Source organism: Odontesthes bonariensis, chromosome 14 (genome assembly GCF_027942865.1).
Source record: "Odontesthes bonariensis isolate fOdoBon6 chromosome 14, fOdoBon6.hap1, whole genome shotgun sequence".
Classification (NCBI taxonomy): Eukaryota; Metazoa; Chordata; class Actinopteri; order Atheriniformes; family Atherinopsidae; genus Odontesthes; species Odontesthes bonariensis.
Window position 1 is genome coordinate 15531586 of NC_134519.1, and position 24932 is coordinate 15556517.

The 24932-nt window shown below is 37.9% G+C and overlaps 1 protein-coding gene across 7 annotated transcripts in view; it reads left to right on the forward strand.

Moving 5' to 3' along the window:
• pde1cb (phosphodiesterase 1C, calmodulin-dependent b) overlaps positions 1-24932 on the forward strand; it is a 126134-nt gene that overhangs the window by 83972 nt on the left and 17230 nt on the right. For all 7 annotated transcript variants that reach the window (XM_075483105.1, XM_075483106.1, XM_075483103.1 and 4 more), the window contains 6 exons: positions 16587-16700; positions 19209-19391; positions 21558-21624; positions 21775-21891; positions 22404-22544; positions 24512-24612. In XM_075483105.1, the coding sequence (XP_075339220.1) occupies positions 16587-16700; positions 19209-19391; positions 21558-21624; positions 21775-21891; positions 22404-22544; positions 24512-24612 (723 nt within the window). The remainder of the gene's footprint in view (positions 1-16586; positions 16701-19208; positions 19392-21557; positions 21625-21774; positions 21892-22403; positions 22545-24511; positions 24613-24932) is intronic.

The window sequence follows — 24932 nt, forward strand, 5'->3', positions numbered from 1 at the left end:
ATTAAATGTGTTTTTCTTGCATTGCCTCGCTTAGTTTTCTGTACAAAACAACTAAAACATAATTTAGAAGTTGTTTTTTGTTCATGCATGTTATTTTACTAGAATCATCAATTTAAGTCTTTATTCTGGTGTTTTCTGTGACAACAGTGATTGCTATTTAAAAAAGTCTCCTACATTTAAAAATGTGACCAAATGAACAATCTCAGTATCAGTGTTTACGAAGATGTTAAAAGTTCTGATCGCTACCAGTTCCTGCCCATCCTTATATCTATCAATAAAGTAAAAGTGAAATACATCACTTGTAAAGGATGTTGTATGCATGGACTTTATTTTATAACTAAATATGAATTCAATTAAGTGAGCCATTAATGTGCTCATACGACAAGTTTGTTACTTTTAACTAAATCCAGTGGGAAAATATAGTGGTTAGATTAGGCTAACTGGCAAGCTTATGTTCATGTCACACTATCTAGCTAGCCAAAATGGTTAAGCAAGAAGTCAGTGCAACTCAAACTATGCTCAGTTCTGTAAGTGTAATTGTTTAAACATTCCCAAGCCATCAAATCATTGTCTGTGCAAATTCTTATTCTGTAAAATGTCATAATAAATGACCTTGTAATTTGATTTAGAAGAAAAAGGCATTAAAATGTATTCATTTTTTCAGTGTTGTGATCATCTCCCCTGTAGTTGGTGCTAAACATTATCAGATGGATACAGATTTACATTAGAGTGTACCCACAGAAATGTTGTGTTGTCATAAAGTTGTAGTTTTGCAGTGTACCACGCTCAGAGCTGAAGGTTTTCAGTGCAGATGAGACCTTTCTGTAGTTGAAGTATGACAGTCTGCCCATGTTATCCATCACAGGCCACTTATTATCTAACATTTATAATTCTTTTAAATTGTTTATGATAGACACAGTCCTTGCCTCTGCAGCAAATATGTAAACCAACTTCCCCCTCAGACACAGGTCACTGAATTAGCATGATATGATGTACTTTACGTAGACACTGCTTGCATAAAGAGCAGGCATACAGAAGGATTTCACTCTTTTACAGGGGACTGCTAAGAGCATTAAGTCAACCTGAGACAATGTTTTCAACCAACTTGCGAAGGTGCCAGCTAATGAAATCTCACATTGACATTTTTTATTTCAGTTGTCAAGGAAGTCAAAGAACCATTGTGATAAAGATCCATCTGTTGTTCTTTGAATTTCAAGTGATACTGAATGAGCTGAATACTAAAAAGCTTAAAAGCTTGACAGGTGTCCACGTTTCTTAATCTTAACACTTCAACACAGTACAGCTTGATTTACAATTTTGAGTCATCAGCCATAGCTCAAACTTTGTCTGCAGTTTAAAAAGATGTTTAAAAGGTGCTATTTAGTGCGTCAGTTAAATGGACAAGTGACATTACTGTGACACTTAGCACTTTAAAATTAGTTCCAGTTGATAGGTTAGAACTTAGTAAATAAATAGTTTTGGGAGAGTTTACCTCATGACATTTGTGTCCACATGCAGTCTCTTTCTGCCCCTGTCCTCTGTTGACTTGCTCGAGCCATGTGACGCATTTTAATCTGCCCGATTACATAATTTATGGACTGCATCTAGTTATGGATTATTTTCCAGCACTGACACGTCATGGGAGCAAGTACATTTATTGTTGCTGCAAGTACTATAGGTATGGTCGCTGGAGGGAAATGAAGGAGATTTTTTTTTAATCTTTATAATCACTGACAACAGAAAATTCATGGGAAAAAAATTTATTTGTTGAGATGGTTCATTGTTTGTGCATATTGCTGTGAAACAGAGAAATAGGGTACATTTAGGACGGGAGGTTCACATGTCGTAGATATATTGCGGTGTGAGTTGTTGCAGTGGCAGGACATTGACAGATTCAGACTGAGGTCAATTAGAACAGATGGGTTGTTTTGTGTCAGGCCACTGAACTTTAATTATGCACCAAGGTTTCCGTAATTCCAAATGTCTGTCTGTTGCATTTTTACAGACGTGACTTTCTGTGAGGTAGATGCAGCTGCTCCACTCTGCTGGCTTTGCAAATCAAGTATAACAGAGAGAACAACACAGGCATATTATCTGGGTGCTGCGTTTTCAGCTTCTTATGCAAATATGAAGCACAGGTTTCTTCATGGTGGTGATTTTAGATCGGCATGTTACCTGAAAACAAAAGTCTCATGGTTTGATGAATTAAAAAAGAATACAGATAAATTCAAAGGTCATGTTTTGTGTAATAAAGAACAGCAAGTTATTTTGAGATGAGATATAAATTTGGTATTTGTGGAATATTGCTGAGTTTGAGGTGGTTTCCAAATCTTTCAAGAAGCCACTACTTTGACTTTCACTGACTTGAAACGGTATTTACCATAATTATGTGTGTTTTTTTTTTTTTATGATAAGGCGATCATACAGTTGCAGATTGTTCTGTTCTGAAAGCTATTGCCCTGCGTTACAGCTACTGACTTCAGGGTTATTAAAGCGAGAAACACGTGCAGTTTGTCTTCAGTCTTCATATCTGCCATATTTTTTTTTCACCACCAGCACAGTGTCAGACAGACAGTTGATACTCATAGTTTTTGATAAAGCTGCCTCGATGAGTTTGAATATTTTTTGATGATCATACCTCGCAGCACCTTTGTACTAAAAAGGATCCTCTTGTTAAAATACAGACATTTGTGTCTCCAGCGCTACCAGTTTTAAATCCACAATGGAATAAAAAAATAAATGAAAAAATGGTAGACGAACAAACAATAGTCGTACAGTCATTGTGGAGCCCATTAAATCCTTAATCACGTGATCCCACGGTGGTGTTTATGTTCCGTCGAGTATGCGTTTTTATCACAAGTTTGTTCGTTTGCTTGCATTTAACCTCATCTCCCTTGCTACCATTTCTTAAACTAATGCTAATTAATGGAATGGGTCAGGGACTGGGAATGTTAATTAGCCATGTCTGCTTTTCTAGTTTCATGCATGTTTTGTGGATGTTATCATTCTTAGTAATTGTGTTCATTACTGCTGACCTGAATATGTCAAAACATTGAAGCTTCGACTGTTGCCATGGTAATCAATATCAATATCACTATGCAAATGCCGCAGGTTTTTTCTTTCTTAATTGTCATGCATGCTTTACAAGAGAACTCATGATCTCAGAACTCATCATCTGACATTCATTACACACGTTTCATTACACATCAGCAATATTTTATGTTTATTTATCTCAGGCTAGAACATTTAATCATTCTGTGTAGTCATCACGTGGACAGTGACCACTCGACTGGCTTACAAGTTACAATTCTGCTGTGAGGATTTTGAAAAGAGTGAAACATGTGGAATAACTGTCAAGTGCTAGTCAATCGTGTGTCCGTTGACCATGCAGTATTTCACTCTGTCGCTTAGCTCTACCACCACAAGAGTGGGTCATGCAGACCAAAAAACAAAATAAGTACATAGACACACACGTATATAAAAAAAGGTTTGGTATTTCTCTGATATAACACTTACTGTCATCATGTAAAGCTGCTTGCATGCAGAATGAATATGCTTTGTTAAGCTGTTTTGTTTTATTTCCCTACAGAGCAAATTATTTCCTAGAACCAGCAAATTGCTTACTGAGATTAAAGGAAATGTAGTTTGGATTTAAAGAGCCTTTTGATTCTCGGAGTTGCAACACAAATACAAGTACACTTGCTCATTAAGTCACGAATAAGAGTACAACTATTCACACACACTTACGTGCACTTTATTTGCATCACAGAAACAGTTTTATTTCTGTTAAGCTAATCTTTGGTCAAAGCTGAGGAACCAGTCCCCAGTGTGTCGACAGAGGGCTGTAGGTAGTTTGGCCCAAGTTGGAGTAGTTTTTTATTTCTGTGAATGAACAACCACTGATGAGGAAAGCTTCCCTTCTTATGAACTTAATCACATTTGTGTCTGAGAAGTTTAGCATGAATTAAGATTCTTGAACTGCATTGAGAATACATAAATAGTTAAGAGAGACAGTAAAAGTCCATATGGCAGATGAATGCTCGGCCTTTTAAAACGATGACTTGGCTGCCAATATATCAGACACCCACCCTTTGCTGCTGCCAAATGGTTCATCGCCTCTCACTGACTCACTGTATGCATGCTGGAAACTGCTGAAGCTGGTTTTCTTATGGCTTTATGTCCACATAGGTATGACCATCGAGCCCAAGTGCATTTGAATTAATGCTAACCTCAATCTATAGCTTTTTCATTTCAAACTGAATTTTCTAAAGTGAGTCATAAATCTGTCAACTCTCTCCAGTCTGCTTATTTTTTCAGACCTCGCAGAGTCTTCTATCCAGTGGTTGAAGATATTCTCAAGGCTCATATCGTTTGTGTACTTTTTGCCTCCTGGTCTCCTTTCTGCTCCATTCTCACTCCTGTTACTCAAAAATCAGTCACAGCAAAACATTTTGAGGGATGTCTTAATTTCCAGAAATGCATTTGGAGACCGGTCGCACATCTTATTAATGTACATTGGTTTCAATCGAAAGCTCAGAAACAAAGATGCAGTATTTTGATACCGGCTGCTACCACCCTCTCAGTCCTCATTACCATTCCAGCCTCCTCCACTTGTATCCCAGGTGAGTTGGCCTACGGCACAAGGAGAAGAATCAAAGGGATGTAAAAATCAGGAAATGTGATAATGGGCCGGATTTCATGAGAACAAAGCATTTATCTTATCTCAAAGAATTGAACCCACGGTTATTCTTCGTCTAATTTTGAAACGTGTTTTTTCCAGAAGAGTATAAGACACTTTTCTCGCTGAATGTGGCTGCTGAAGGGGATAATGTGAAAGGTGAAAGAATAACGCTGTATACAAACAGTGCTAATAATCTGTCCTTTGTAGTTTTAATGGCCTGAACATTTTATTATGAATTTCAATTTGCTCATAGAAAATAAGACAAAGCAAAAAGCAGCTCATAGATTCCTTTTTTTTATGGTTTGTAGAAAAGATTGATGCTAACCAGTAAATATGTAAGTGTCTATCTTGAGTCGTAATTTGTTTTGTGTCTACAGTAATGATCGCTTGTGTCTTTGTGCTACACTAAAAAAAAAAACTATAAATTAATTTTACCTTCTTTGATATGAACAAAGGACTTTGATTCAGAGCATTGTCTATCTTTCCCCCTCGCTCTTTGTTTCCATTGCTCATGGCGTTACTGAGAATGTTTTACTGCATCTTGTGTGTTTGATTGGCAGACTTTGACATGAGTGGGCTGCTTTCAGCCAGCCACTGATCTTTTTTAAGGTTTCTTCTGTCCCACGCCATTCTTGTCACATCTGTCATCTGCAAACTCCCACAGGACAGGCTTTGTTTAGAACCGATATTAGACCTTTTTGAAGGAGTTACCAATCTCGCTCAGGGAGTGCTTACTTGCAGTATAACAATACTTGCACATTTATTTTGAGCCATTAGGAGCAGCAAAAGCATTCAGAGTGAACCCGCTGTAGCTGTTCTCGCTTGAGACTTAATAGCCACCAACGCTCACTGTGGGTGTCACAATAACATTTGAATTTGCATAAAATTTAGGCATTTAGCTCACATTCCGTACCAGTGAGGGGAAAAACGAGGGGAAGGAGGACCTCAAGGGAATTTTAAAAGGGTTCGCCGGCGTGTTCTCTCTGTCCTTGAAATATTTTAAAACCTGAATTCAGAATTTCTGAATGTAGAGCACGGCATTTCATTTCTGATTTCCCTTTCTCTTAATGCATCTTTTATGCTTTGTGCATTAAGAGAATTTATGCATCCTTTATGGTTAGTCTTTTTCCATGCAAACCATAACTCCTCATATTTTCCATTAGATTTAGCACAATGTGAAAATCAACTTAGAACTTGTTTACAAAGCAGTCACAGTTATTTCTCTTGTCAAATGTTGAACTGCAAGACCGACTTAAGTAAGGAAACTACAAAATAGGAAATCTAATTGAAATGTTTAATTACAGTAGTGGCCGTAAACACATAAAACATTTGTTTAATATACTGAACAAAATTATCTTTGTAAAAACTGATTTATATCTATTATGATTTAAAAAACAGACAGGTTTGAACTCTGTTTAGCCAGTCACAAGTATTGCTCTTCTTGCTTGCAGAAGAATGTACAAGCCTAATTTTACAAAAAAAAAAGGTTTGGATGCTGTGTATAATGTCAAAACAAAATGCAGTGACTAGCAAATCTGATAAACCAATATTTAACATTTAATCCATTCCATGCAACGTTGGTCTTTCAAAGGTCTTGACTGTAGTCTTCACAAAGTATTGCGATGCCATCATTGAGAGAGATTTTGTGTAGATGGAGGCATATGCTGCTCTAAAACCTGTTTATACCTTTGACCATTGTTTGTGCCTTTCCAGGTGTGCAAATTGACATTTCCATAGGTAGTAATTCACCCCCACACCATCAGAGATACAGGCTATTGAACTCAGCCCTGAGAACAAGCTGGATGGTCCTTTTCCTGTAGTCTGGAGAATGAGGGGTCAATGATTTCCAAAACCAAATTTCAGATTTTGATGACTCTGACCTCTTTACCTCTGGAGGCGTTTCCTGAGCTCATGCTGTGATTTCCATGACAGAGCATCCAAGCCTTTTTTGGAATTGGAGATTAATTTTTTCCAGTGAGATATTGGGATATCTTGACTCATCTGAGGCCTATCCACGACTTTGACGTGTTGTTAACCATTTAAGTAACTAGACTGAATGCATCATATAATTTCTTTAAGGGAAAGAAAAGTACGGCTTTGATATCCCTCACTGTTTTATTTTACATTGCCAGCAGTTTACAATCAGGTGATTATATTTCAGAAGATGGTGTAAATGTGGTTTGCACTGTCAGCATCTGAGAGCAACAAATAATAAAATGATTGCACATATTTGGACCCTATCAGTTGGTTTGGTTTAAACCCTCGCAGTGCGCTATGGCTGTCACTGAGAATTGAAAAATGCCCGCTGAATCTAGCAAAACTTCACATAAGCATAAACTGTGACAAATTGTGTGTACAATAGTTGATGTGACAAAATGATTTGGTTAGTTAACTTTGTCATCCCACCCACCTAACATTCCTTCACTGGCAGCATTCAGCTGACTTTTTCAAAGGAACTTCATATGACTTCCATGTTGATTATAATGTGGTTGTGTAAAGTACTTTGCAGGTTTCATTCAACTTTCTTTTTTTTTTTTAATTAAACATCAAAATGAAGACACTGCAATCACTGAAAATACAAATACATAAAATACAAATAAACAGTCATTTTTCATAGTGCTTTTTCTTTCAGTTGCAGCCTACTTCCTAATCAACAGATTTGTATGTTGCAGAAGAAAACCAATTGCTTGTAAAAACAGAACTGTCAGAAACTGTCATGTCTCCACATTCAATAAAACACTGCTGTGAGCTAAACACACAATTGTTCTTTGTTGTTTTGAGACCCCAATTCCATATTAATCCATGATTCTGATTGCTCTGTCACCCCATCTGTCTCTTCAAACATTAGATATCTCTGGACTTGGGCATTTTATTGATGAGTCTTGTGTCTGCTGCAGTCACAAATCACAGTGGAGGCTGCAGAATATGTGGTACCACTGTTTAACTGAGTCATCATGTTTTTACAGGCCTTGTTCAGCTTATCAGCCCAAAACCTGTGTGTGTTTCCTGAAAGTACGCTAATCTCCCTGGGTGATTACATTGACCCCGGGCCATTGATTACTCGCTGTCAAGGCTAGAATGTCATTGGAACACAGGCGGTGACCAATTTTTGCATCCTGGCACTGCTCTCATTCCCTCTCTGCTCAACCAGCTCCATTTACCCCCTCCTCTTTCTACTGTGTGGAAAATTGGCTTTGGCTGTAGCTTCTCAAAGCAGAAATGAACCTGTTTTTTTTTTATCAAAATCAGGGTTGTATATATTTCTTGATTTTTTTTTTTTTTTTTTTTTTTTTTTTTTTTTTTTTTTTCCCAGTATATATTTACTGAGTAGAAAAAAAATATAAGGCATTTCTTAGAGGAGGGAGAAAGCTGTTGCTACGTTACCCTCCACTGTTTACTTTCCCTCTAAGTCACGTTCACTTCTGGCTGTCATAACAGCTGTCGAGCGGTTCAGCATTGTGGAGCTCCACTGTACACTGCCAGGCAGCTCTAGTTTTATACCAGATTGCTACCGTCCTTTAATTTCTTTTCCATTCTTCTCTCTGAGCTGGTCAGTTGAGGGCATAGAACGGAAGGCAATAAGAACAGAGGAAAACACTCCTAACCTGAATTCCAACTCTAATCTCCTCTCTGCTCACTCCTCACCCTCTGAAGGAAAACAAATAAATCTCATCTTCAGATGTAGACGCAGACAGCTGGAGGCTCATGTTTTTTCTTCTCCCTGTCACTGGCCTTCTTTACCCAGCGGCAACTCAAATTTGACATTTCCCTGGAGAATAAGGAAAATCCACTATGTATTTTGATAATATTGGGTTTTTTTCTTCTTTTTTTTTAATGTTTATTGCATAGGGCATGGTTCGAGGCTGTTACGTTATCGTTTGTAGTTTATTAATGAATTAACACTTGATCACAGATGACATTATGGCCCAGATTTACTAAACTTGGGAAATGAGCGTGTGGTCACATAGAGGAAACGGGGCAGATCAGCCAAAATGTTAACGACACTCTGGCTCTATTCAGAGAACGATTGTTTATTGGGTCTGCATGTATTAATTGATTTAATCTTTGTCAGTCTTGTCAGTAAGAGGTTCGTTTAACTACGTTCAAACATGGTATTCTTTTTTTATGGTTCAGACTGAGACAGGACGCATAAATGAAGAAGAGTTATATGGAGGCAAAATTTATTAAGAAGGGAAATCTTTTGGACTTACAAAATAGTCATTTATCATCACAGCCTGCCGTCCACCTCTAGGATATCATAAACATCTGTTATACTGGAAAATTTAAGTATATGATTGTAAACCTGTCCATCTCAGCTTCCCAGTAAACACCATCAGTCAGTTGATAATGTCAATACAGGGTTTGCAACAGACACAAACCTATATGGACTTATATCAACTGTACATCTAAGATCAGAGAGGATTTCACCTTTTAGGAGAAATTTGTGCAATATGTTTCCACCTGTAAATTCAGGCACCTTTTCTAACAACTGCAAAAGTTACCTGCAGATTAAAAATGGGCATTTGTTTGAATTAGATGCCGACTTTTTTTTTTTTCTTTTCTTTGCAGTAGGAATATTTCTTTCTAAGATTGTTTTTAAATCCTCTGCCAGACGACATGCACTATCTTTATCTGAAGGGCTTAGAAAGCTATTAAGATCTTGACGTGATAATGGCACACACTTTCAGAGCAAGGAGAACAGTCGGAGGTTCAGATAAGACAGACTCCACCTTTCACGTTCTAAAGGTTTAATCTTTGGCACCTAATTTGGAAATTAGGTGTTTTTTGATTTCATGGATTTTAAAGTGTGATTAAGATATAGGACAAGCTGACCTTGTTTTTGTTTGTTTGTTTTGCTTTTAGCATAGCCTAAGTTTTATGTTGAATGTATGCCAGTTTTATTAAGCTGTTTATAACATGAGCCAAAGTCTTACTGTTAAAATCTGTCGAAAAAATCAACAATTATGATATTATATTATTATGATATGAAAATAACATCCATGATATACTTTTTCACATGACTGTATACGTCTGTTTTGTGTCCCTCAGAGCACCAGCTCAATCCAATACCCTCTCCATATTTTTCTACAATTTTCAACAATCTCTCATCCAGCCTATATGTATCAACAATATTCTCAGGAGAGTAGTTTGAGCAACATTTCCTTTAAACCAACAGGGTTTATACATTTATGTATAAATATGTATTTATTTATATAAATTTGTGTTCATATTTTCTCACCAGAGCCAGACTTTACATTTATATTTTTGTTGATGCTGTGGTATTATTCAGTATCACTGCTGCACGGGAAAGGGTGGAATGCCCTCTCCAGGTCGGGAATGAGATCCTTCCCCAAGTGGAGGAGTTCAAGTATCTCGGGGTCTTGTTCACGAATGAGGGACGAATGGAGCAGGAGATTGATAGGCGGATCGGTGCGGCGTCTGCAGTGATGCGGGCTCTGCACCGGCCCGTCGTGCTGAAGAAGGAGCTGAGCCAGAAGGCGAAGCTCTCGATTTACCGGTCAATCTATGTTCCTACTCTCACCTATGGTCACGAGCTGTGGGTAGGGACCGAAAGAACGAGATCGTGAATACAAGTGGCCGAAATGAGTTTCCTCCGCAGGGTGTCTGGGCTCTCCCTTAGAGATAGGGTGAGAAGCTCGGTCATCCGGGAGTAGAAGTAGAACCGCTGCTCCTCTGCATCGAGAGGAGTCAGATGAGGTGGCTCGGGCATCTGGTTAGGATGCCTCCTGGACGCCTCCCCGGTGAGGTGTTCCGGGCCCGTCCCACTGGGAGGAGGCCCCGGGGAAGACCCAGGACACGTTGGAGAAACCATGTTTCTCGGCTGGCCTGGGAAAGCCTCGGGGTCCCCCCAGAAGAGCTGGAGGAAGTGGCCGGGGACAGGGACGTCTGTGTTTCTCTGCTCAGGCTGCTGCCCCCGCGACTCGACCCCCGAGAAGCAGAAGATGATGGATGGATGGATGGATGGATGGATGGACTGCTGCACTGAACGTGTCTCGATGCCAAATACTTTCTTAAAGTCAATTTAACATAATCGAAGAACATGCATATTTAATGAAGACAAAGATAGAGTCACATCTGTAAAAAAGGTTGTCTTTACAGCTGCGCACTGGTGAAAACTTATTTTGATTTCATATTACGCTGTTTTGTTGTAGTTCATAAAAATAAATTGAGAAAATTAGTTCACGGTCAAGTGTTCTGCCAAAGCAGATTACATGGCTGTTCATCCACAATCCTTGCTTTTCATCGTCTTGGACTGAATATTTCAGTTGGCTCTGTGCCCAGGAGTTACTTTGGCCCTTACCTCTGATATTGACCTAGCATGTTTTCTCCATGGGTAAAGAGAGCAGTGAAGTAGCCTAAGTATATATTTTTTTCAGCTGGCAGACATTTACAATACATATCGGCACTCAGCTCATCACCAGTTTGTCCCTCCACTTTTTGAAAACATGGTTTAATAGTGCTCTGCCTCAACCAAGTTAATTTGTCAATGGATCATTTGTGGATTTAATGCTAGGCATCAAATGTTGCCTAGCATCTTGCGATGTAAAACATTATATTTCTAAATTATTACCTCCGTCATCTCATAAAAAAAAACCTTAATTCTCCATGTAAGACCTTCCTGCATGCGCAATATCTACTAAATACTTTTTTCATTGAGCAAAAAATTGATTGGACATTTGTTAGACAGACAAAGAGACACGACAGAAGGTTATGGGCTTTATATTTTTCTATTCTTTTCAACATAGCCTTTGAAAACAAGTACAGCAAACCAGCACTGCTGCTCTAAAAGATGCAAAGTAAAAGCAAATGACCAACACAGAAAAAAAGTCAAGAATGTGCAATGAATTGTGGCCTGTGAAAATGTGTTCTTGGAGGGATTTTCTCTGTTTTTGTGTTCAAGCAGGGAAGGTTACTGGAACACAGCTGTTCTTAATGACCATCATTAGTGCCATCCAAATCACATGCACAATGATTCTAGAGTTGCAGCTTAGCCTTTATCCATTCATTTTCCTTTGATTCTTAAACTAGCTGTCCCTTCCCTTAGAGAGATATCAGCATGTGAAGCAACTGTTGTAATTGTCAAATGAGGAGATTTATGTTGAGGGTGCAAATTCTTTTGCTATCTTTCATAATCAGAACATTTGTCTTTTACAATCCTATTTTAGGCTGGTCACATGACTTTAGGGATAGTCTTACAATACCATGTGCACTGATTCTTATTCTTCAGAGGATTAAACCTTGCTACTGGAAACACAAATTAGATTTTTTTTTATGGTTTTGGCTGAGTGAAAAGTAGAAGAATTAGGAGATGGATTTCCCTCTTGAGGTTACATAACAATGAGTTTGGTGATCCCTCTTTTTATTCAGTTTAGGACATTTTATCACTGAAAATCGCTACTCAGTAAATGGCACCAGGTTTTGTATATTTTTCACAGGATCTCTAGACGATGTATTCAAACAAGCAGAGTGATCCCCTGACTTCCACTTTTACAACAAGTGTGCAGGGCTCTGAAGTATCATGCACTGAGCGCGAAACTCACGCAATTCACACTTTTCAAACACCATCACACATTTTCTTCTGCGGTGAAAAACAAATTCACAACTGATGATGTTGTGGCATACAGTAGAAAGAGAATACTTGACACATCGTGTTGCCAACTTGGCCATTTTGTTGCCAGATATAACTACTTTTCAGACACCCACAGGGGCCATTTATCTATTTTTTTTTAATTTTATTTGTTAATTTATTCATTCATTCAACACAAGACTGGCAACAAATTGAGCATTGTTTGAGATAAAGATCCCCATTTGAGCCCTGCAAGACCAAGATCTCTCCCTCATTTTCGGAACATCTCTCTCACCTTCACAGTGTTGTTCTTATGGTACATTACGAAGCTTCGGACTGTAAGGAAATGTCAAAGACATTCTGTCACAACCAGCTTTCTCCTACTGCTGTTTGAAATTTTGAATTAAACATTTAATTCACAATACAGTGCACTACATTCTCGTCATTATACATTATACACACAAAGTAGTGTACATAAGATGTAAACTACACCTCTTGACATGGACCATCATGCATTGCAGCGTTGAGCCAGTAGCTATGGAACTGATGAACTGTGGTAATGCTAGTGCCAACGGTTGGCACGCTAGCTAACATTTACAGCTTGTTATTTTGTTACCTGTTCAGCATGTCTACATCTCACCTGAAAAGTGACTCATTTCTTATTTTGTCTGGGTCACAGGATTTGAAAAAAAAAGTTTGTAAAATATGTAGGGGCTAGATGTTTAGATGCTTTCAAAATATCTACATGCATTGTTTTGAAATATCTATTTGTTTTGCCTGAGTGATATAAATTCATTATTTATATATTGAAGATTATTATATAGCGACAGCTATAGACAGTGCTTGTGAGATTACAGCAATACTTAAATGAAATTATGGGCAGGTACATTTGTTCTATGAAGATTTATGTCCATGTCATGGAAAGAGATATATTAATTACAACATGTTTTCAACCGAAACCTATAAACTTGTGCAGTTCGTCGCCTCAGATTTCGCCAGCTTCTGTTTGTGTGACATATGATTGTGAATATCTTGTACAAAAATTTTGAAGTCGTTTTGCACCCCAAACCCATAAACCCCACATCTTTATCATGAAAACTACAGAGGGAGCGAAGGAGTGCAGAATCCAAACACAACCTTGGTCTTAACAAGCCGCTTCTTAACACAATTTCAGACTTGTTTGATGTCTGACAGCAGAAACAATAGAATATATGAATAAAATCATTTAGCATGTGAACACAGATGAAACAAGAGAAGTAAAGAGATGCAAAGGACTGGCAGGAGGCACAATGCAACAGCTATGTGATGTTTTTCCCTGGAAATTGTTCGTGTTTTTCATGCAATGGATCTCACTGGCTGCCTAAATGTTCCTCTTGCATCATTAGTTGAGACATCTCCTTTTTTAATATCTTCCGGACACACTCCACACTCTTCATGTTGGTGTTTATGATTCCAAGTCTAAATGAGTTTGTTAAATTTTTTGGTTTAGAATATTTGTTTCATGACAAATTATCTGCAGAATATTCTACTTTTCCATCAGTCTCAGGTGTACTTTGTCTAGTGCTAAATAGCAGTTTTTAACATGCTAACTCACAAAACTGAGTTGATAAACATTATGCTAAACTTGAGCACATTAGCATGCTAGCATGCATATGAGCAGGTACCTCAGAGTAGTAGGCTTACATCTGTGATCAAAATCAGTCTCAGAGAATTTTGGTTTAGCTTTGGTTTAAACTCTTCTTTTGCATTGACATGAAAATTGTGACTGTGTGGTTGCTTTGCAAAGGAGCTAAAATGCCAGAATTTTCATAATTCCCCTCCTGACATTATTAAGCAGCCAGATTATGTCGTGATTAACAGATATACACTAACTACATGCTATGTGACTCATGAATATGAGTTACTCACTATATGACTTTTGAGTGTTTCTTTCAATATTTGAAAGGTATGCAAGAATGGTGGAATGTAGAAATGTATGTAATCTGATTCTTGTAAAAGATGCTGAATACAAAAAAAAGGCAACACAACTTTGGTCCTAAAAGTTAAGGAATATATATCCTGAGATATATTTTCACACACAGTGGTAGCTTTGGTAGCCTTTTTTACTTGGAAAGTGAAATTGCATCTGCTCTTAGGGAATGTGAACGATGAGGAAGTATCCCACTGCTCTTTTTAATAATTCAGCAGACTGAAGCCTCTCTGGGCAGTCACTGTGAAAGTGAGAGTACGACCTACGGCACAGTAGCAGGTGGCACTGTACGAGGTGGAAATGTGCAAAATTGAAGTAGTCTCTTTATTACTGTTTTGGAGCTTTAAGGTTTGAGAATATTTTTAAAAAATATATATATTTAATACAAAGAAGATTTTGTTCCACTTTTTCAGTGATTTTACACTTATGATATCGTGACACATTATGAGCCACATAATGTTGTCACATCTTGTATTTTTAGCTTATTAAAACTCTTCATCAAGGCAGAGCATTTCTTTGTAGTGCCAACTGTTTACAAGTTTCTATTACAATAAAGTAATGAAAAGTCATAAAATTTACTTTAGAAATGATTGTTGCAGTACTCAAAATCTGATAAAATGGGACCCAACCAGTAAAGGGTAAAATAAGTTACACTAACCTAGTTTAATGAATAGTTGTTAATCTTGTCAAAAGCCATGTAGTAAGAGAACATGGATTTGAAATATTACAGATATTCAAAATAGCCAAAATATTCAGCCGAGTCAAAGCAGAGCCAGTAGACACCAAATAAGTGCGATTTTTGGAAGAGAAAAAGCTTTTAAACGGCAGACATTTTTACTTGTCAGAGCTGGAAAAGCACAGGTAGAACTAAAAATGTCAACGATTGCTCACTTCTGATTAAGTGTCTACGTAGTGATCCAGTGTGTAAAGTACCTACACTGCGCAGCTGTACATGTTCAAGGATGGAATGCAGTTTGTTTTTTTTAATGTTTTTGATTTCACCTGAAAAATCAGAATTCCTTTTTGGAGAAAGGCTGACCTTGCACCCGTGGAAATGGTTGAAGAGTCAAATAAATCACATCCTATTGTCTTTTTCTAAGCACTCTCATCTCAAGATGTTAGAAGAGTATTGTCAGCGATAGGAAAAGACAGCTGTGCTGGAATGAGAATCCAACCACACTTTGTTGTGATGTGGGTCTGCAGTAGTGAAACCATCTATTTAGAAAATCCTCCACAAAAACTTTAGCCACTCTGTGCTCATCACATTGTCTGATAAACATTTTATCATACAAATTATATTTGTAAAATAATATATAATGTGAAATATTACTTCATTGTCTTGGTTGGTAATTCAGAAATAAGCGATCCTTAATAATTGTGAGTGCATCTGCATACGAACGGTAAAAATGGCATCCATGACATTCATTTCACCTGGTAAAATTAATGTTTTTTTTACCACTAACCATTATCCATTTCTAAGCCTAACCAAGTGATGTTACAGCCGAAAGCCAACCAGGAAATTACAAAGCTTTGTCGTAATGTAACCATGGCAACCTGTAAAATAGTACAGTCGCGTTGTGAAAAAGAATATATTTCAGGTCAAACCACGCTTGTTTTTCTAATTCTACTAAAGTAGATGTTATTGCCTTAATTCAAAGAGGAAGAAAGAAAAGTTTTTCAGTAAGATGTTATTGTGTTATTCATGGAACAGTCTCACATCTCATACAGGCCTATGGTTGAAGGTAGCAACGTCCAACCAACCCTCCTCCCTCCTTATGTGGAATTTGTGGCTTGTTAAATGATAGAATTGACAATAATGTCAACTCCGATGTGACAACGCTGATTTTCCCTCATGTTGTTTGTACTTTACTGGATGGAATTACTGGATGGAGAAAAAGCACTGAAGCTCCTTTTCTTAGCATTTAAGAATCAACCAGCTTTCATCAAAGCTACCACTTGGATACTTCGGGGTAATTTCTTTCATTTAGGAACCTTACAAAGCAACAAAGACTATTTGACTGAAGCAAAGTTCAGAACTGCGCTGGACTAGAAAGATAGCATTGTTCCTTTTTAGTGATTTATGGAAGTGAGAATATGTAAATTAACTTTTTGAGCCAAAATGTTTGTTTAACAAAGAACATACTTGTATTAACCAGCCCCTGTCAGTTCACAATTTGACAACAATAATAATAAAAAAATAAGAAAAGGAGAAAAAAAGAACAAGATGAGTAGTTTGCTAGTCAAGCAACAACTCAGAAAAGATTAATCCAGTATCAGAATTATTTATCATGTCAAAGAGAGAAGGGTGTAATCTCATTTTTTCAATGACTCCTGGATCTCTGTTTTAGATTACGATGTCTGGTGAAACAACTGGAGAGAGGAGAGGCTTCCCTCACGGACCTCAAGAAAAACCTTGAGTATGCAGCTTCTGTGCTGGAATCCGTTTACATCGAGGAAACAAGGTAAAAAAAAAAAAAACTTTTGACTTGTTTCATTTATTGTGAACAACAGTGCAGCACTCATGATTGCCAGACTTTGCAAAATTGATGACTGCAGTTAGTATGGCAAATGGTTCGAACATTTTTCTGTCTCTTCTTGGTCACACAGACTCACCCATGTGAGAATTGTTGTTCAACATAATGTTCAACCCAGAACTTGAGCAGCATTAATTGAAAGACAGTAACTCGCCTCCCTCCACACGGCACAAAGAAAATATTGTGAGGAACAATACTGATTGATAACAGTCATGGTTAACCATATTTTGAGACAATACATAAAAGATGCTCCAATCTATAACTAGATTGATATTGTGTATCGACAGGGAAGCTTTAACTCAAAAGCCATGTTATCGTTGGCTTTGTATTTGAGATACTCCCATCATGCTTTACAATGTAGTCCTGGTCTATTGTATTTGTCGGACTGTCTCCCAGATCATGAGTCACTGTCCAGAACATGACTGAATGCTGTAATGACATTGGTGTTGAATAAAGTTCATGTAGCTTGCCAACCCGAACATCTGTTAAGTACAAGATAAGGCAACATAATTAAATTCACAAATTTAGGCCTTTTCAATGTCATAATTTTAGTTGGTAAAAGACTGTGAGAATGTGATATTTGAAATAAATCTCTTGATTGTGACTTTTATGTCATTCTCAACAAATGTATGTTTCAACCTTGCTCTCTGGCCAAATGAAGTACAGATTGATGGATTCCTTATAAAAAGTTAGCATTTTATTGTGCTTAAAGGGTAACTGAAATCAAAGTTTAGGGGATGTAATTAAAAAAATTACATTGCAATCTTCAGCTGCAAGAGTAACGAAAACCTGCAAGACTCTTCAAGCATGCTCTATGTCCTGATAAATACTACACCCTTCAGGTCGGGCACCATAGACTGTGTATAAAGAGGGACAAACTCATCTGGAATGAGATGTGAGCAAAGAAGTGCCTTTTAGTGCTATACAGCTAATGGCCACTGGGTGAAGACCCCATAGCATTTTTGTTTTGTTAACATTTTTCTGCCATTCAAAAAAACATTATCAACTCTAATAGAATACGCAGTTTTTATCTCAAGACTTCATGGTGTCATTAGCCAAGACACCATGCTGGATATCAAAATCAAACGAATATTGGACCTCAGGGATATATATATTTATCATATATAAGTATCATTCTCCACCTCAACCATTTTGTCCAAAATGGTCGCTTCTTGCTCCAAAAACACTGTTTTGAAAATTGCATTTTACAAACAAATAAGTGATGTCAGGATGGTTTCATCCATCTCTTATATACAGTCTATGAGCACCACCCAAAGACTCTTGATTGCAGCAGCTACAGACCATCAGTTCAGCATCACAAAGTTTCCCAAACCACCAACTGACCAACTGTTGTGCAAAGACTTCCCAAAAGCAAAAAAAACCCACACACATTACACATTATTGCATATATGACAATGTCTGACTGGAGCCATTTAAAACATTGTACATAATAACCACATATTTTGCAGAAGTTTGTAGAGATCAAAAACACAGTCAGAACACAGAAACACTCAAATTCAACAGAATTGATGCTCTGTAACAGCTGGATGTGTAAATGAACTTTTGTTTTTAAATTATTTGGGTCTTATTTCCATTACGTTTCATTTAATATAGGTTTATATGTGGTTAAGCCTAAAAGCTACCCTGACAGCTTTTAGTTACTTTCGTTAAGTTTTTTTTTCTTTATGTGGTATCACTACTTTTTCTTTGATAAACTTTCTTAATACGTGTTTTCTTAATTTTTGCACCACCGAATGTCTGCGTGGCAAACATGGGCAGATGGTATGTACACTTGACAAGACCTTATCTTTAATGACAGACAGCAAAACAAAACAGGCTGTTTCTCACTGTGTTCTCACATTTAAAGACTGTTTGTGAACTTGCTGACCTTCTACTGAAGTTAGAAATGAAAAGGAACTTGGCAAAGGTCCTGGAAACATTGTTCTCATGGCAAAATATTGATAACACATGGTTAAGATTAGAAAATAATTGAAATGTCAATAGTGGAGTGACAGAATCTGAGCTATAACCAGGTTTATGGAATTATGTAAACCTCTCATCATCTAGATCCAAACGGATTAGGGTCAGTGATGACCTGACCACTCCAGGATTGAGGATGACAAACCAGCATGTGCAGAATCCATGAAGCATCATCATCATCATTGGGATGTGAATGCTTTCTCTTTGCCATAAGAACATGTTTTCAATTCAGAGACTTTGCTTTTCATCCCTCACACCTGCATAGTCATGGAGAATTATTTCACACAATTGGATTTGTATTCAGGATTCTGGTGTTTCTGAGATGTTTCAATATTACATAAAAGGTGATATTTGATGAGCAGGTCTAGGATTTGTGTTTTATCCCCTGTGGAAGATTTCAGTTACCCCTCAGTCTCTGCATGTTTTGTCATGTACTTATCATGTTCCTACTTCCAGGCGATTGGTGGACACAGAGGATGAGCTCAGTGACATCCAGTCTGAGTCAGTGCCTTCGGAGGTGCGGGACTGGCTGGCCTCCACCTTTACCAGACAGATGGGCCTGATGTTGCGACGAAATGAAGAAAAACCTCGCTTCCGCAGCATCGTCCACGCTGTTCAGGCTGGCATATTTGTCGAGAGGTAAATTGTGCAACATGCAAAAAACATATTCACAGCCACAGAGCATGCCGTCACAGATCCTAAATTATTTATGTGGAATGTCACATTTAACTTACACCCTCTGAAGTTGCCAATCCATCACTTGGGAACCCAAATTAGAGTTGCCTACAGCAGTCAACACCTTTAATTTGTTCCTGCATAACAAATGAACAAGGATAGGGCTTTTGCACATTGTAATGATTTGGCCATGAGTACACTTTAAAATCATTACATAAATGACATTTTGAAACCAATTGAGTATATTTTTGTTTGATGGGAAAACAAATTCTGTTGAGTCTTGTAACTTGTTTGCTTTAAGTGCATTCTGCCGCTTTTATTTTAGTGCACACTCTTATTGCAGGCACAACACCATTGGAAGACAATTTGGTGGTATAGCTTACTAAAGAAAATCTAAACAAGAATTTCAGTGGCAAGAGGGAGGTAGAAAAAACAAACTGCCATAGATCGATTGTTGTAACCACAGCGGTGCTTGAAAATTTGGAAACCCTCTAGAAGTATCTGTAATTCTGAATAAATTCAAACTAATGAGATAGAACTATGAGAACTTTTAAATGATGTTGATTCCTTGGAGCCTAGAACTGCTCTAATTTGATACAGAAATATTATATTTGGTCATATATTTATTGAGGAAAATGATCTAATTTTACATATATGAAAAAGAAAAAGTTATTAAATCTTTACTTTCAGTTTCTAATGTGATACCCTCTTCCCTGCAACTAAAGATTTCTAGTAACTATCAATCGGCCCTGCACAAGGAGGAATGGTTAGCCAATTCTTCTGAATTCTACAACTTTATCTTTAAGATATTGATTTGTTTCCTTATGGTATCTGCTTACCTCAGAGACCTCCACAACCTTTATAGTGGTTAAAGGTCAGGACTTTCAGCAGGCATCTCCAAAACATTCCCTTTATTCTTCGTGAAGCTATTGTTTGGTCACTTGAGGTCACTGAGGGAATGTGCTTAAGTTTGTTGTCTTTCTGTATGACTCAGTCCAAAGAATTCACTGGTATATACCAAAACTAATTTTTCTTTCAAACGGTAAGCCCTCCAAAGACTCCAGAGGATGTAACAAAGGAGGATTAAACTGATGCTAAACCATCCCCATGTTCCACAGATGGGAAGGTTTTAATCAGGGAATAAAGTATTTTAATTTCTCCAGACATACTAGGTGATGTCATTGTAAACTGATAATAAGTCAAAGGTCTAAAATCAATGTATGTGTGCACCAAAGCTGGTGGCCAAAAACTACTGGTGGCCTGGAATCAAAAATTATAAAATGCATCACGTTGCTTAAAAACTGATGTGGTCCTTGAAGATTTCTGATTTGGAAGTGTGTGCAGTCTCTGCTCAGTGCAGTTTCACCTGAGTTGACAATATATCATCACAGCCTTGGTGAGCCTGGCTAAGCACAATCATTCAGAGAGTTACAAACGGCCCTCTCTCCAAGGCTGTACTTTATCAAACAATAACATGCAGCATGCTTTTGTTTATATGAGTAAGCCTCAAACATGTAAGCTATAATCTTACTTAATCTGTCTTTTCAGAGGGCACTCTGTTGGTACAATGAAAGAAAAAAAAGATTGGAAAAGGGAGGATGAGAGTCACAAGGTGGAATAGTGTGGTGCAGTCTGATCTTTGCATGGTTATTTAAATGTAAAAGGATATCCACCTTCCCTGATAAAGTTCAGCACTTTTCTTAACGTTGCCCAGTCCTTTACAAGAGATCTTAATGGAAACCTATACTGGCATTGTATGAGATTTTCCTGTTTTTCACAAATGATTTATATATAGGGGAACACAGAAGCAAAATCCAATGACTCCAATGATATCTTTGGAAATTACACGTCCTGTTTTGCAGTTTGAGACTGAGTTAAACAAACATGTTTTCTATCCCTTGTGTGTGCTAAAGCCTGGAAACCTTTTCCACTGAAAAAAGATGACTTTCAACAGCATTTACCTCCTCTCAACTTAACCTTTCTAGCATAGTTTCACACTGAGTTGTGTTGATCTGAAGGTTTAGTCATGGTGGGGAACCTTCCAGGCTGTGGTTTGGGGCTGGTGTGGTAACCTCTGGTGTTTACACTCAGCAGTGCTCTGCATTTGATGTTTTTATCTCATCCAAACAGGATGTACCGACGTACCTCCAATATGGTGGGACTCAGCTACCCTGCGTCTGTCATATCTGTGCTTAAGGTATTAATGTGTGCGCACACATGAAAGCAGAAACAAAAAATAAAAATAGAAACACAAACGAACGCACATTAATTAGAAACTGGCTCAGCACCCACCCTTTAAAAAGTATATTTTGTTTTGAAAATGCGCTCTTTTTTCTTTTCTACACAGAATGTTGACAAGTGGTCATTTGATGTGTTCGCTCTGAATGAGGCTAGCGGGGATCACGCATTGAAATTCATATTCTATGAGTTGCTCACCAGATATGACCTCATTAGTCGCTTCAAGGTAAAGTCCAAAGATTATAACACACTGCACCACTGGTTGCTGATACACTTTTGTCAATGTCATGTTAAACAAAGAAAAAAGTCATATTTACGCACAGACAAGAACCTTCAATGTGCCTGATTTGACAGGAAAACTCTCTTCAGTTGTTTAAGACATAAGATTATGTTGTTGTATTTCCACAATGATCATTTTATGAAGAAGCCTGGACACACTTCATCTCTCTTGATAGTTGTGCTGCTCATTTTCCACAACATCTACGAGCTATGAGCAATACGCATGAAGTGACAGCATCTGGTAGTAAATGACACAGGCAATGAAGCTGATGTGAATATGTAATCATTGTCTGCAGTAGCCAAAACGATTCACGATGCATGATTTTATGACACCAATTTCAGATGCTGCACACATTTAGACTGCATGCGGTCATCATTTAAATCACAAGCTGGATTGTTGAGACTTCTGACTGTTTGCGGTGTTTGTAACTCATTTGGTGTTGTTTTGTCTGGTGTCAGATCCCAATCTCTGCAGTGGTGTCATTTGTGGAAGCCTTAGAAGTTGGATATAGCAAACACAAAAACCCCTACCACAACCTGATGCACGCTGCTGATGTCACACAGACCGTACACTACCTGCTACTCAAGACTGGCATGGTGGTGAGTAAAATACACGGGTTATATGGCATGATGTCTTTTTTGGTCTCTCAACATCTACAGAAACATTTTGGGTGTGTTGGTAAAGTTCTATGGACAGAGGCTTAGTTTGTGAAATCAAAGAGGTATTTAGAACATTTTTGTCAGCTAACATGTGCCATATTAATTGTAGCTTTGCCTGACATGGAAAAAAAAATGTCATCTTGGAGAATCCATGAGCCATCCTTTTGTGGAATAAAAAATATGCCCTTTACTCTAAAAAAAAACAAAAAAACAGTTAAAATCCTGTTTTTCTCAGAGAAGGCTTGAGAACATCATCTCACATTTTAAGGGTGCAGATAAGAGCAACCATATTCATGTTAGATTAATTTAAATCTAAATGTGTATCTCTATAATTACACGTATCAGTATATAGATATATTTTATAATATTATTGGCTTAAAATGCCGACTGAATTTGAAGGTATTTACATTAACATTAGATCTCATTTCAGCCCCTGAAAAGATTGTTTTACACCCTTTAATTTTGATGTGATTTTCCTCAATTTAAAAGTGAAAGTCTGCACTTTGAGCCCATATTCATCATAAAACTGTAACTTGAATATGTTTTGGTAAGCAGCTAGAATAAGAAAAACTGTGTCAGTTTTAACATTTTCTGGACCAGATGTGTTCAGATGTGAGAGTTACCTGAAGTCGAATATTTTGTATCTCTTAATCCCTCACAATAAGATTACTTTAATTCCACTTCAAATTTCACGCTGTTTTATTTTTTCTATGCATCTGATAACCTATATTTCTCTACTTATGGGAGTGACTTTAGGGCATATGTGACATGACATTCATTTAGAAAAGAAAAAAAAGAAACTCCAATAGCCTGCCTTCAAAGTCTCCAACAACCCAACCAGAAGGCCGCCCCCGCTCCCACTGTTTTTATTTAATCACCTTAATAAGGTGGCTGCGACAGCTGTCGACATGGTGTGTTTCTTCGGGCTGTGCCTTGCGGAGTAAACCACATTAATGCCACAACCACAGGCTCCTGGGAGAGCAGGAGAACAGCATCTATCATTTCGCAGGCCCTCCAGACTCCATTAAATCAACAATCAACAGGTCATTCATAAAGCCGGCCCATAAGGAAATACAGAGCGGTGGATCAGCCATCTTGTCCCCACCCAGTCCTTAATGACTCCCCCACCACCCACTGTTGATTAGTCACCAATATTGACTGGGCTTCCTGAGCTAAATCCCCTCCCTGAGAACACTCAGATGGATGCACATCTCAGAGGAAATTGCCCACAACCTCTTAAATATTTTCTTTATGTATGTGATGGTAAACTGATTATCTTCGTGTTATGGACTGTTGGTCCAGTAAAAGAGGGCATGTGAGGACATCAATTGATTCTATTTATAAGATTACTAGATCAGTTCCTAGGAAAATGGGACACGCCTTTTGTATTTATATTTGGTAACATTAACAAATCAGACTGAAAGGTTGTCTGGGAGAAAAAGGAAGGAGGGTGTTAAAGGAACAGTGTGAAATCTGATTCTCAACACTGTTTATCGTACCTTCCTTTTTGCTTTTCTAATCTTTCCTCCATCTCCTTCTCCACATTTGTTTCCTTTCATCACTGGCGTTAATGGATTCCTCATGCTAAACTCTCCTCTGCACCCTTTCTATCACGTTCTTCCCCAACATCTTTATGCCATGATGTGCTATTCCCTGTATTCTCCTTCACTGGCTTCTCATTTCTCTTGTCTAATCTCCATCCACTCTGTCATCTCGTGTTCATTACTTTACCATACTGTTTTCCTGTCAATGCCTCTTACTTCTCCATCTCGTCGCTCAATATTCATCCCTCTCTGATATGTTACTCTTGATATTCCCTTCCACCTACTTATCTTTACCTCCCCCTGCTTCCTCTCACCCTCTTCACTTCCCTCTCCCCTTCCTCTTTTTTTTTTCTTTGCCTCCAGCACTGGTTGACTGAACTTGAGATCTTTGCCATGATCTTTGCTGCGGCGGTGCACGACTACGAGCACACAGGGACCACAAACAACTTCCACATCCAGACAAGGTAATGGATGATAAAAATCAAAAATGCATGGCACTGACTCACCCGATCAATGTTTTCATTTACAACAAGGGGGCTTTACATTCACACTGCGATCGCCTGCAGCCCCGTAATGACAGGATGGGTGTGCAGATGAACTCCAAACCCCCCCAAAAATGTGTCCTTTATTCAAAATCCCAAACGACTCAAAAGAGATCACAAACTTTTTCTAGTACATACATATTATATATTCTGTACAATTGCTTTATGTTTTTCATTTTAACAATCCAGGACCATTTTTATCCAGCTCTTTTATGTGCTCTTTTATTATTAGTTCTTGTTCT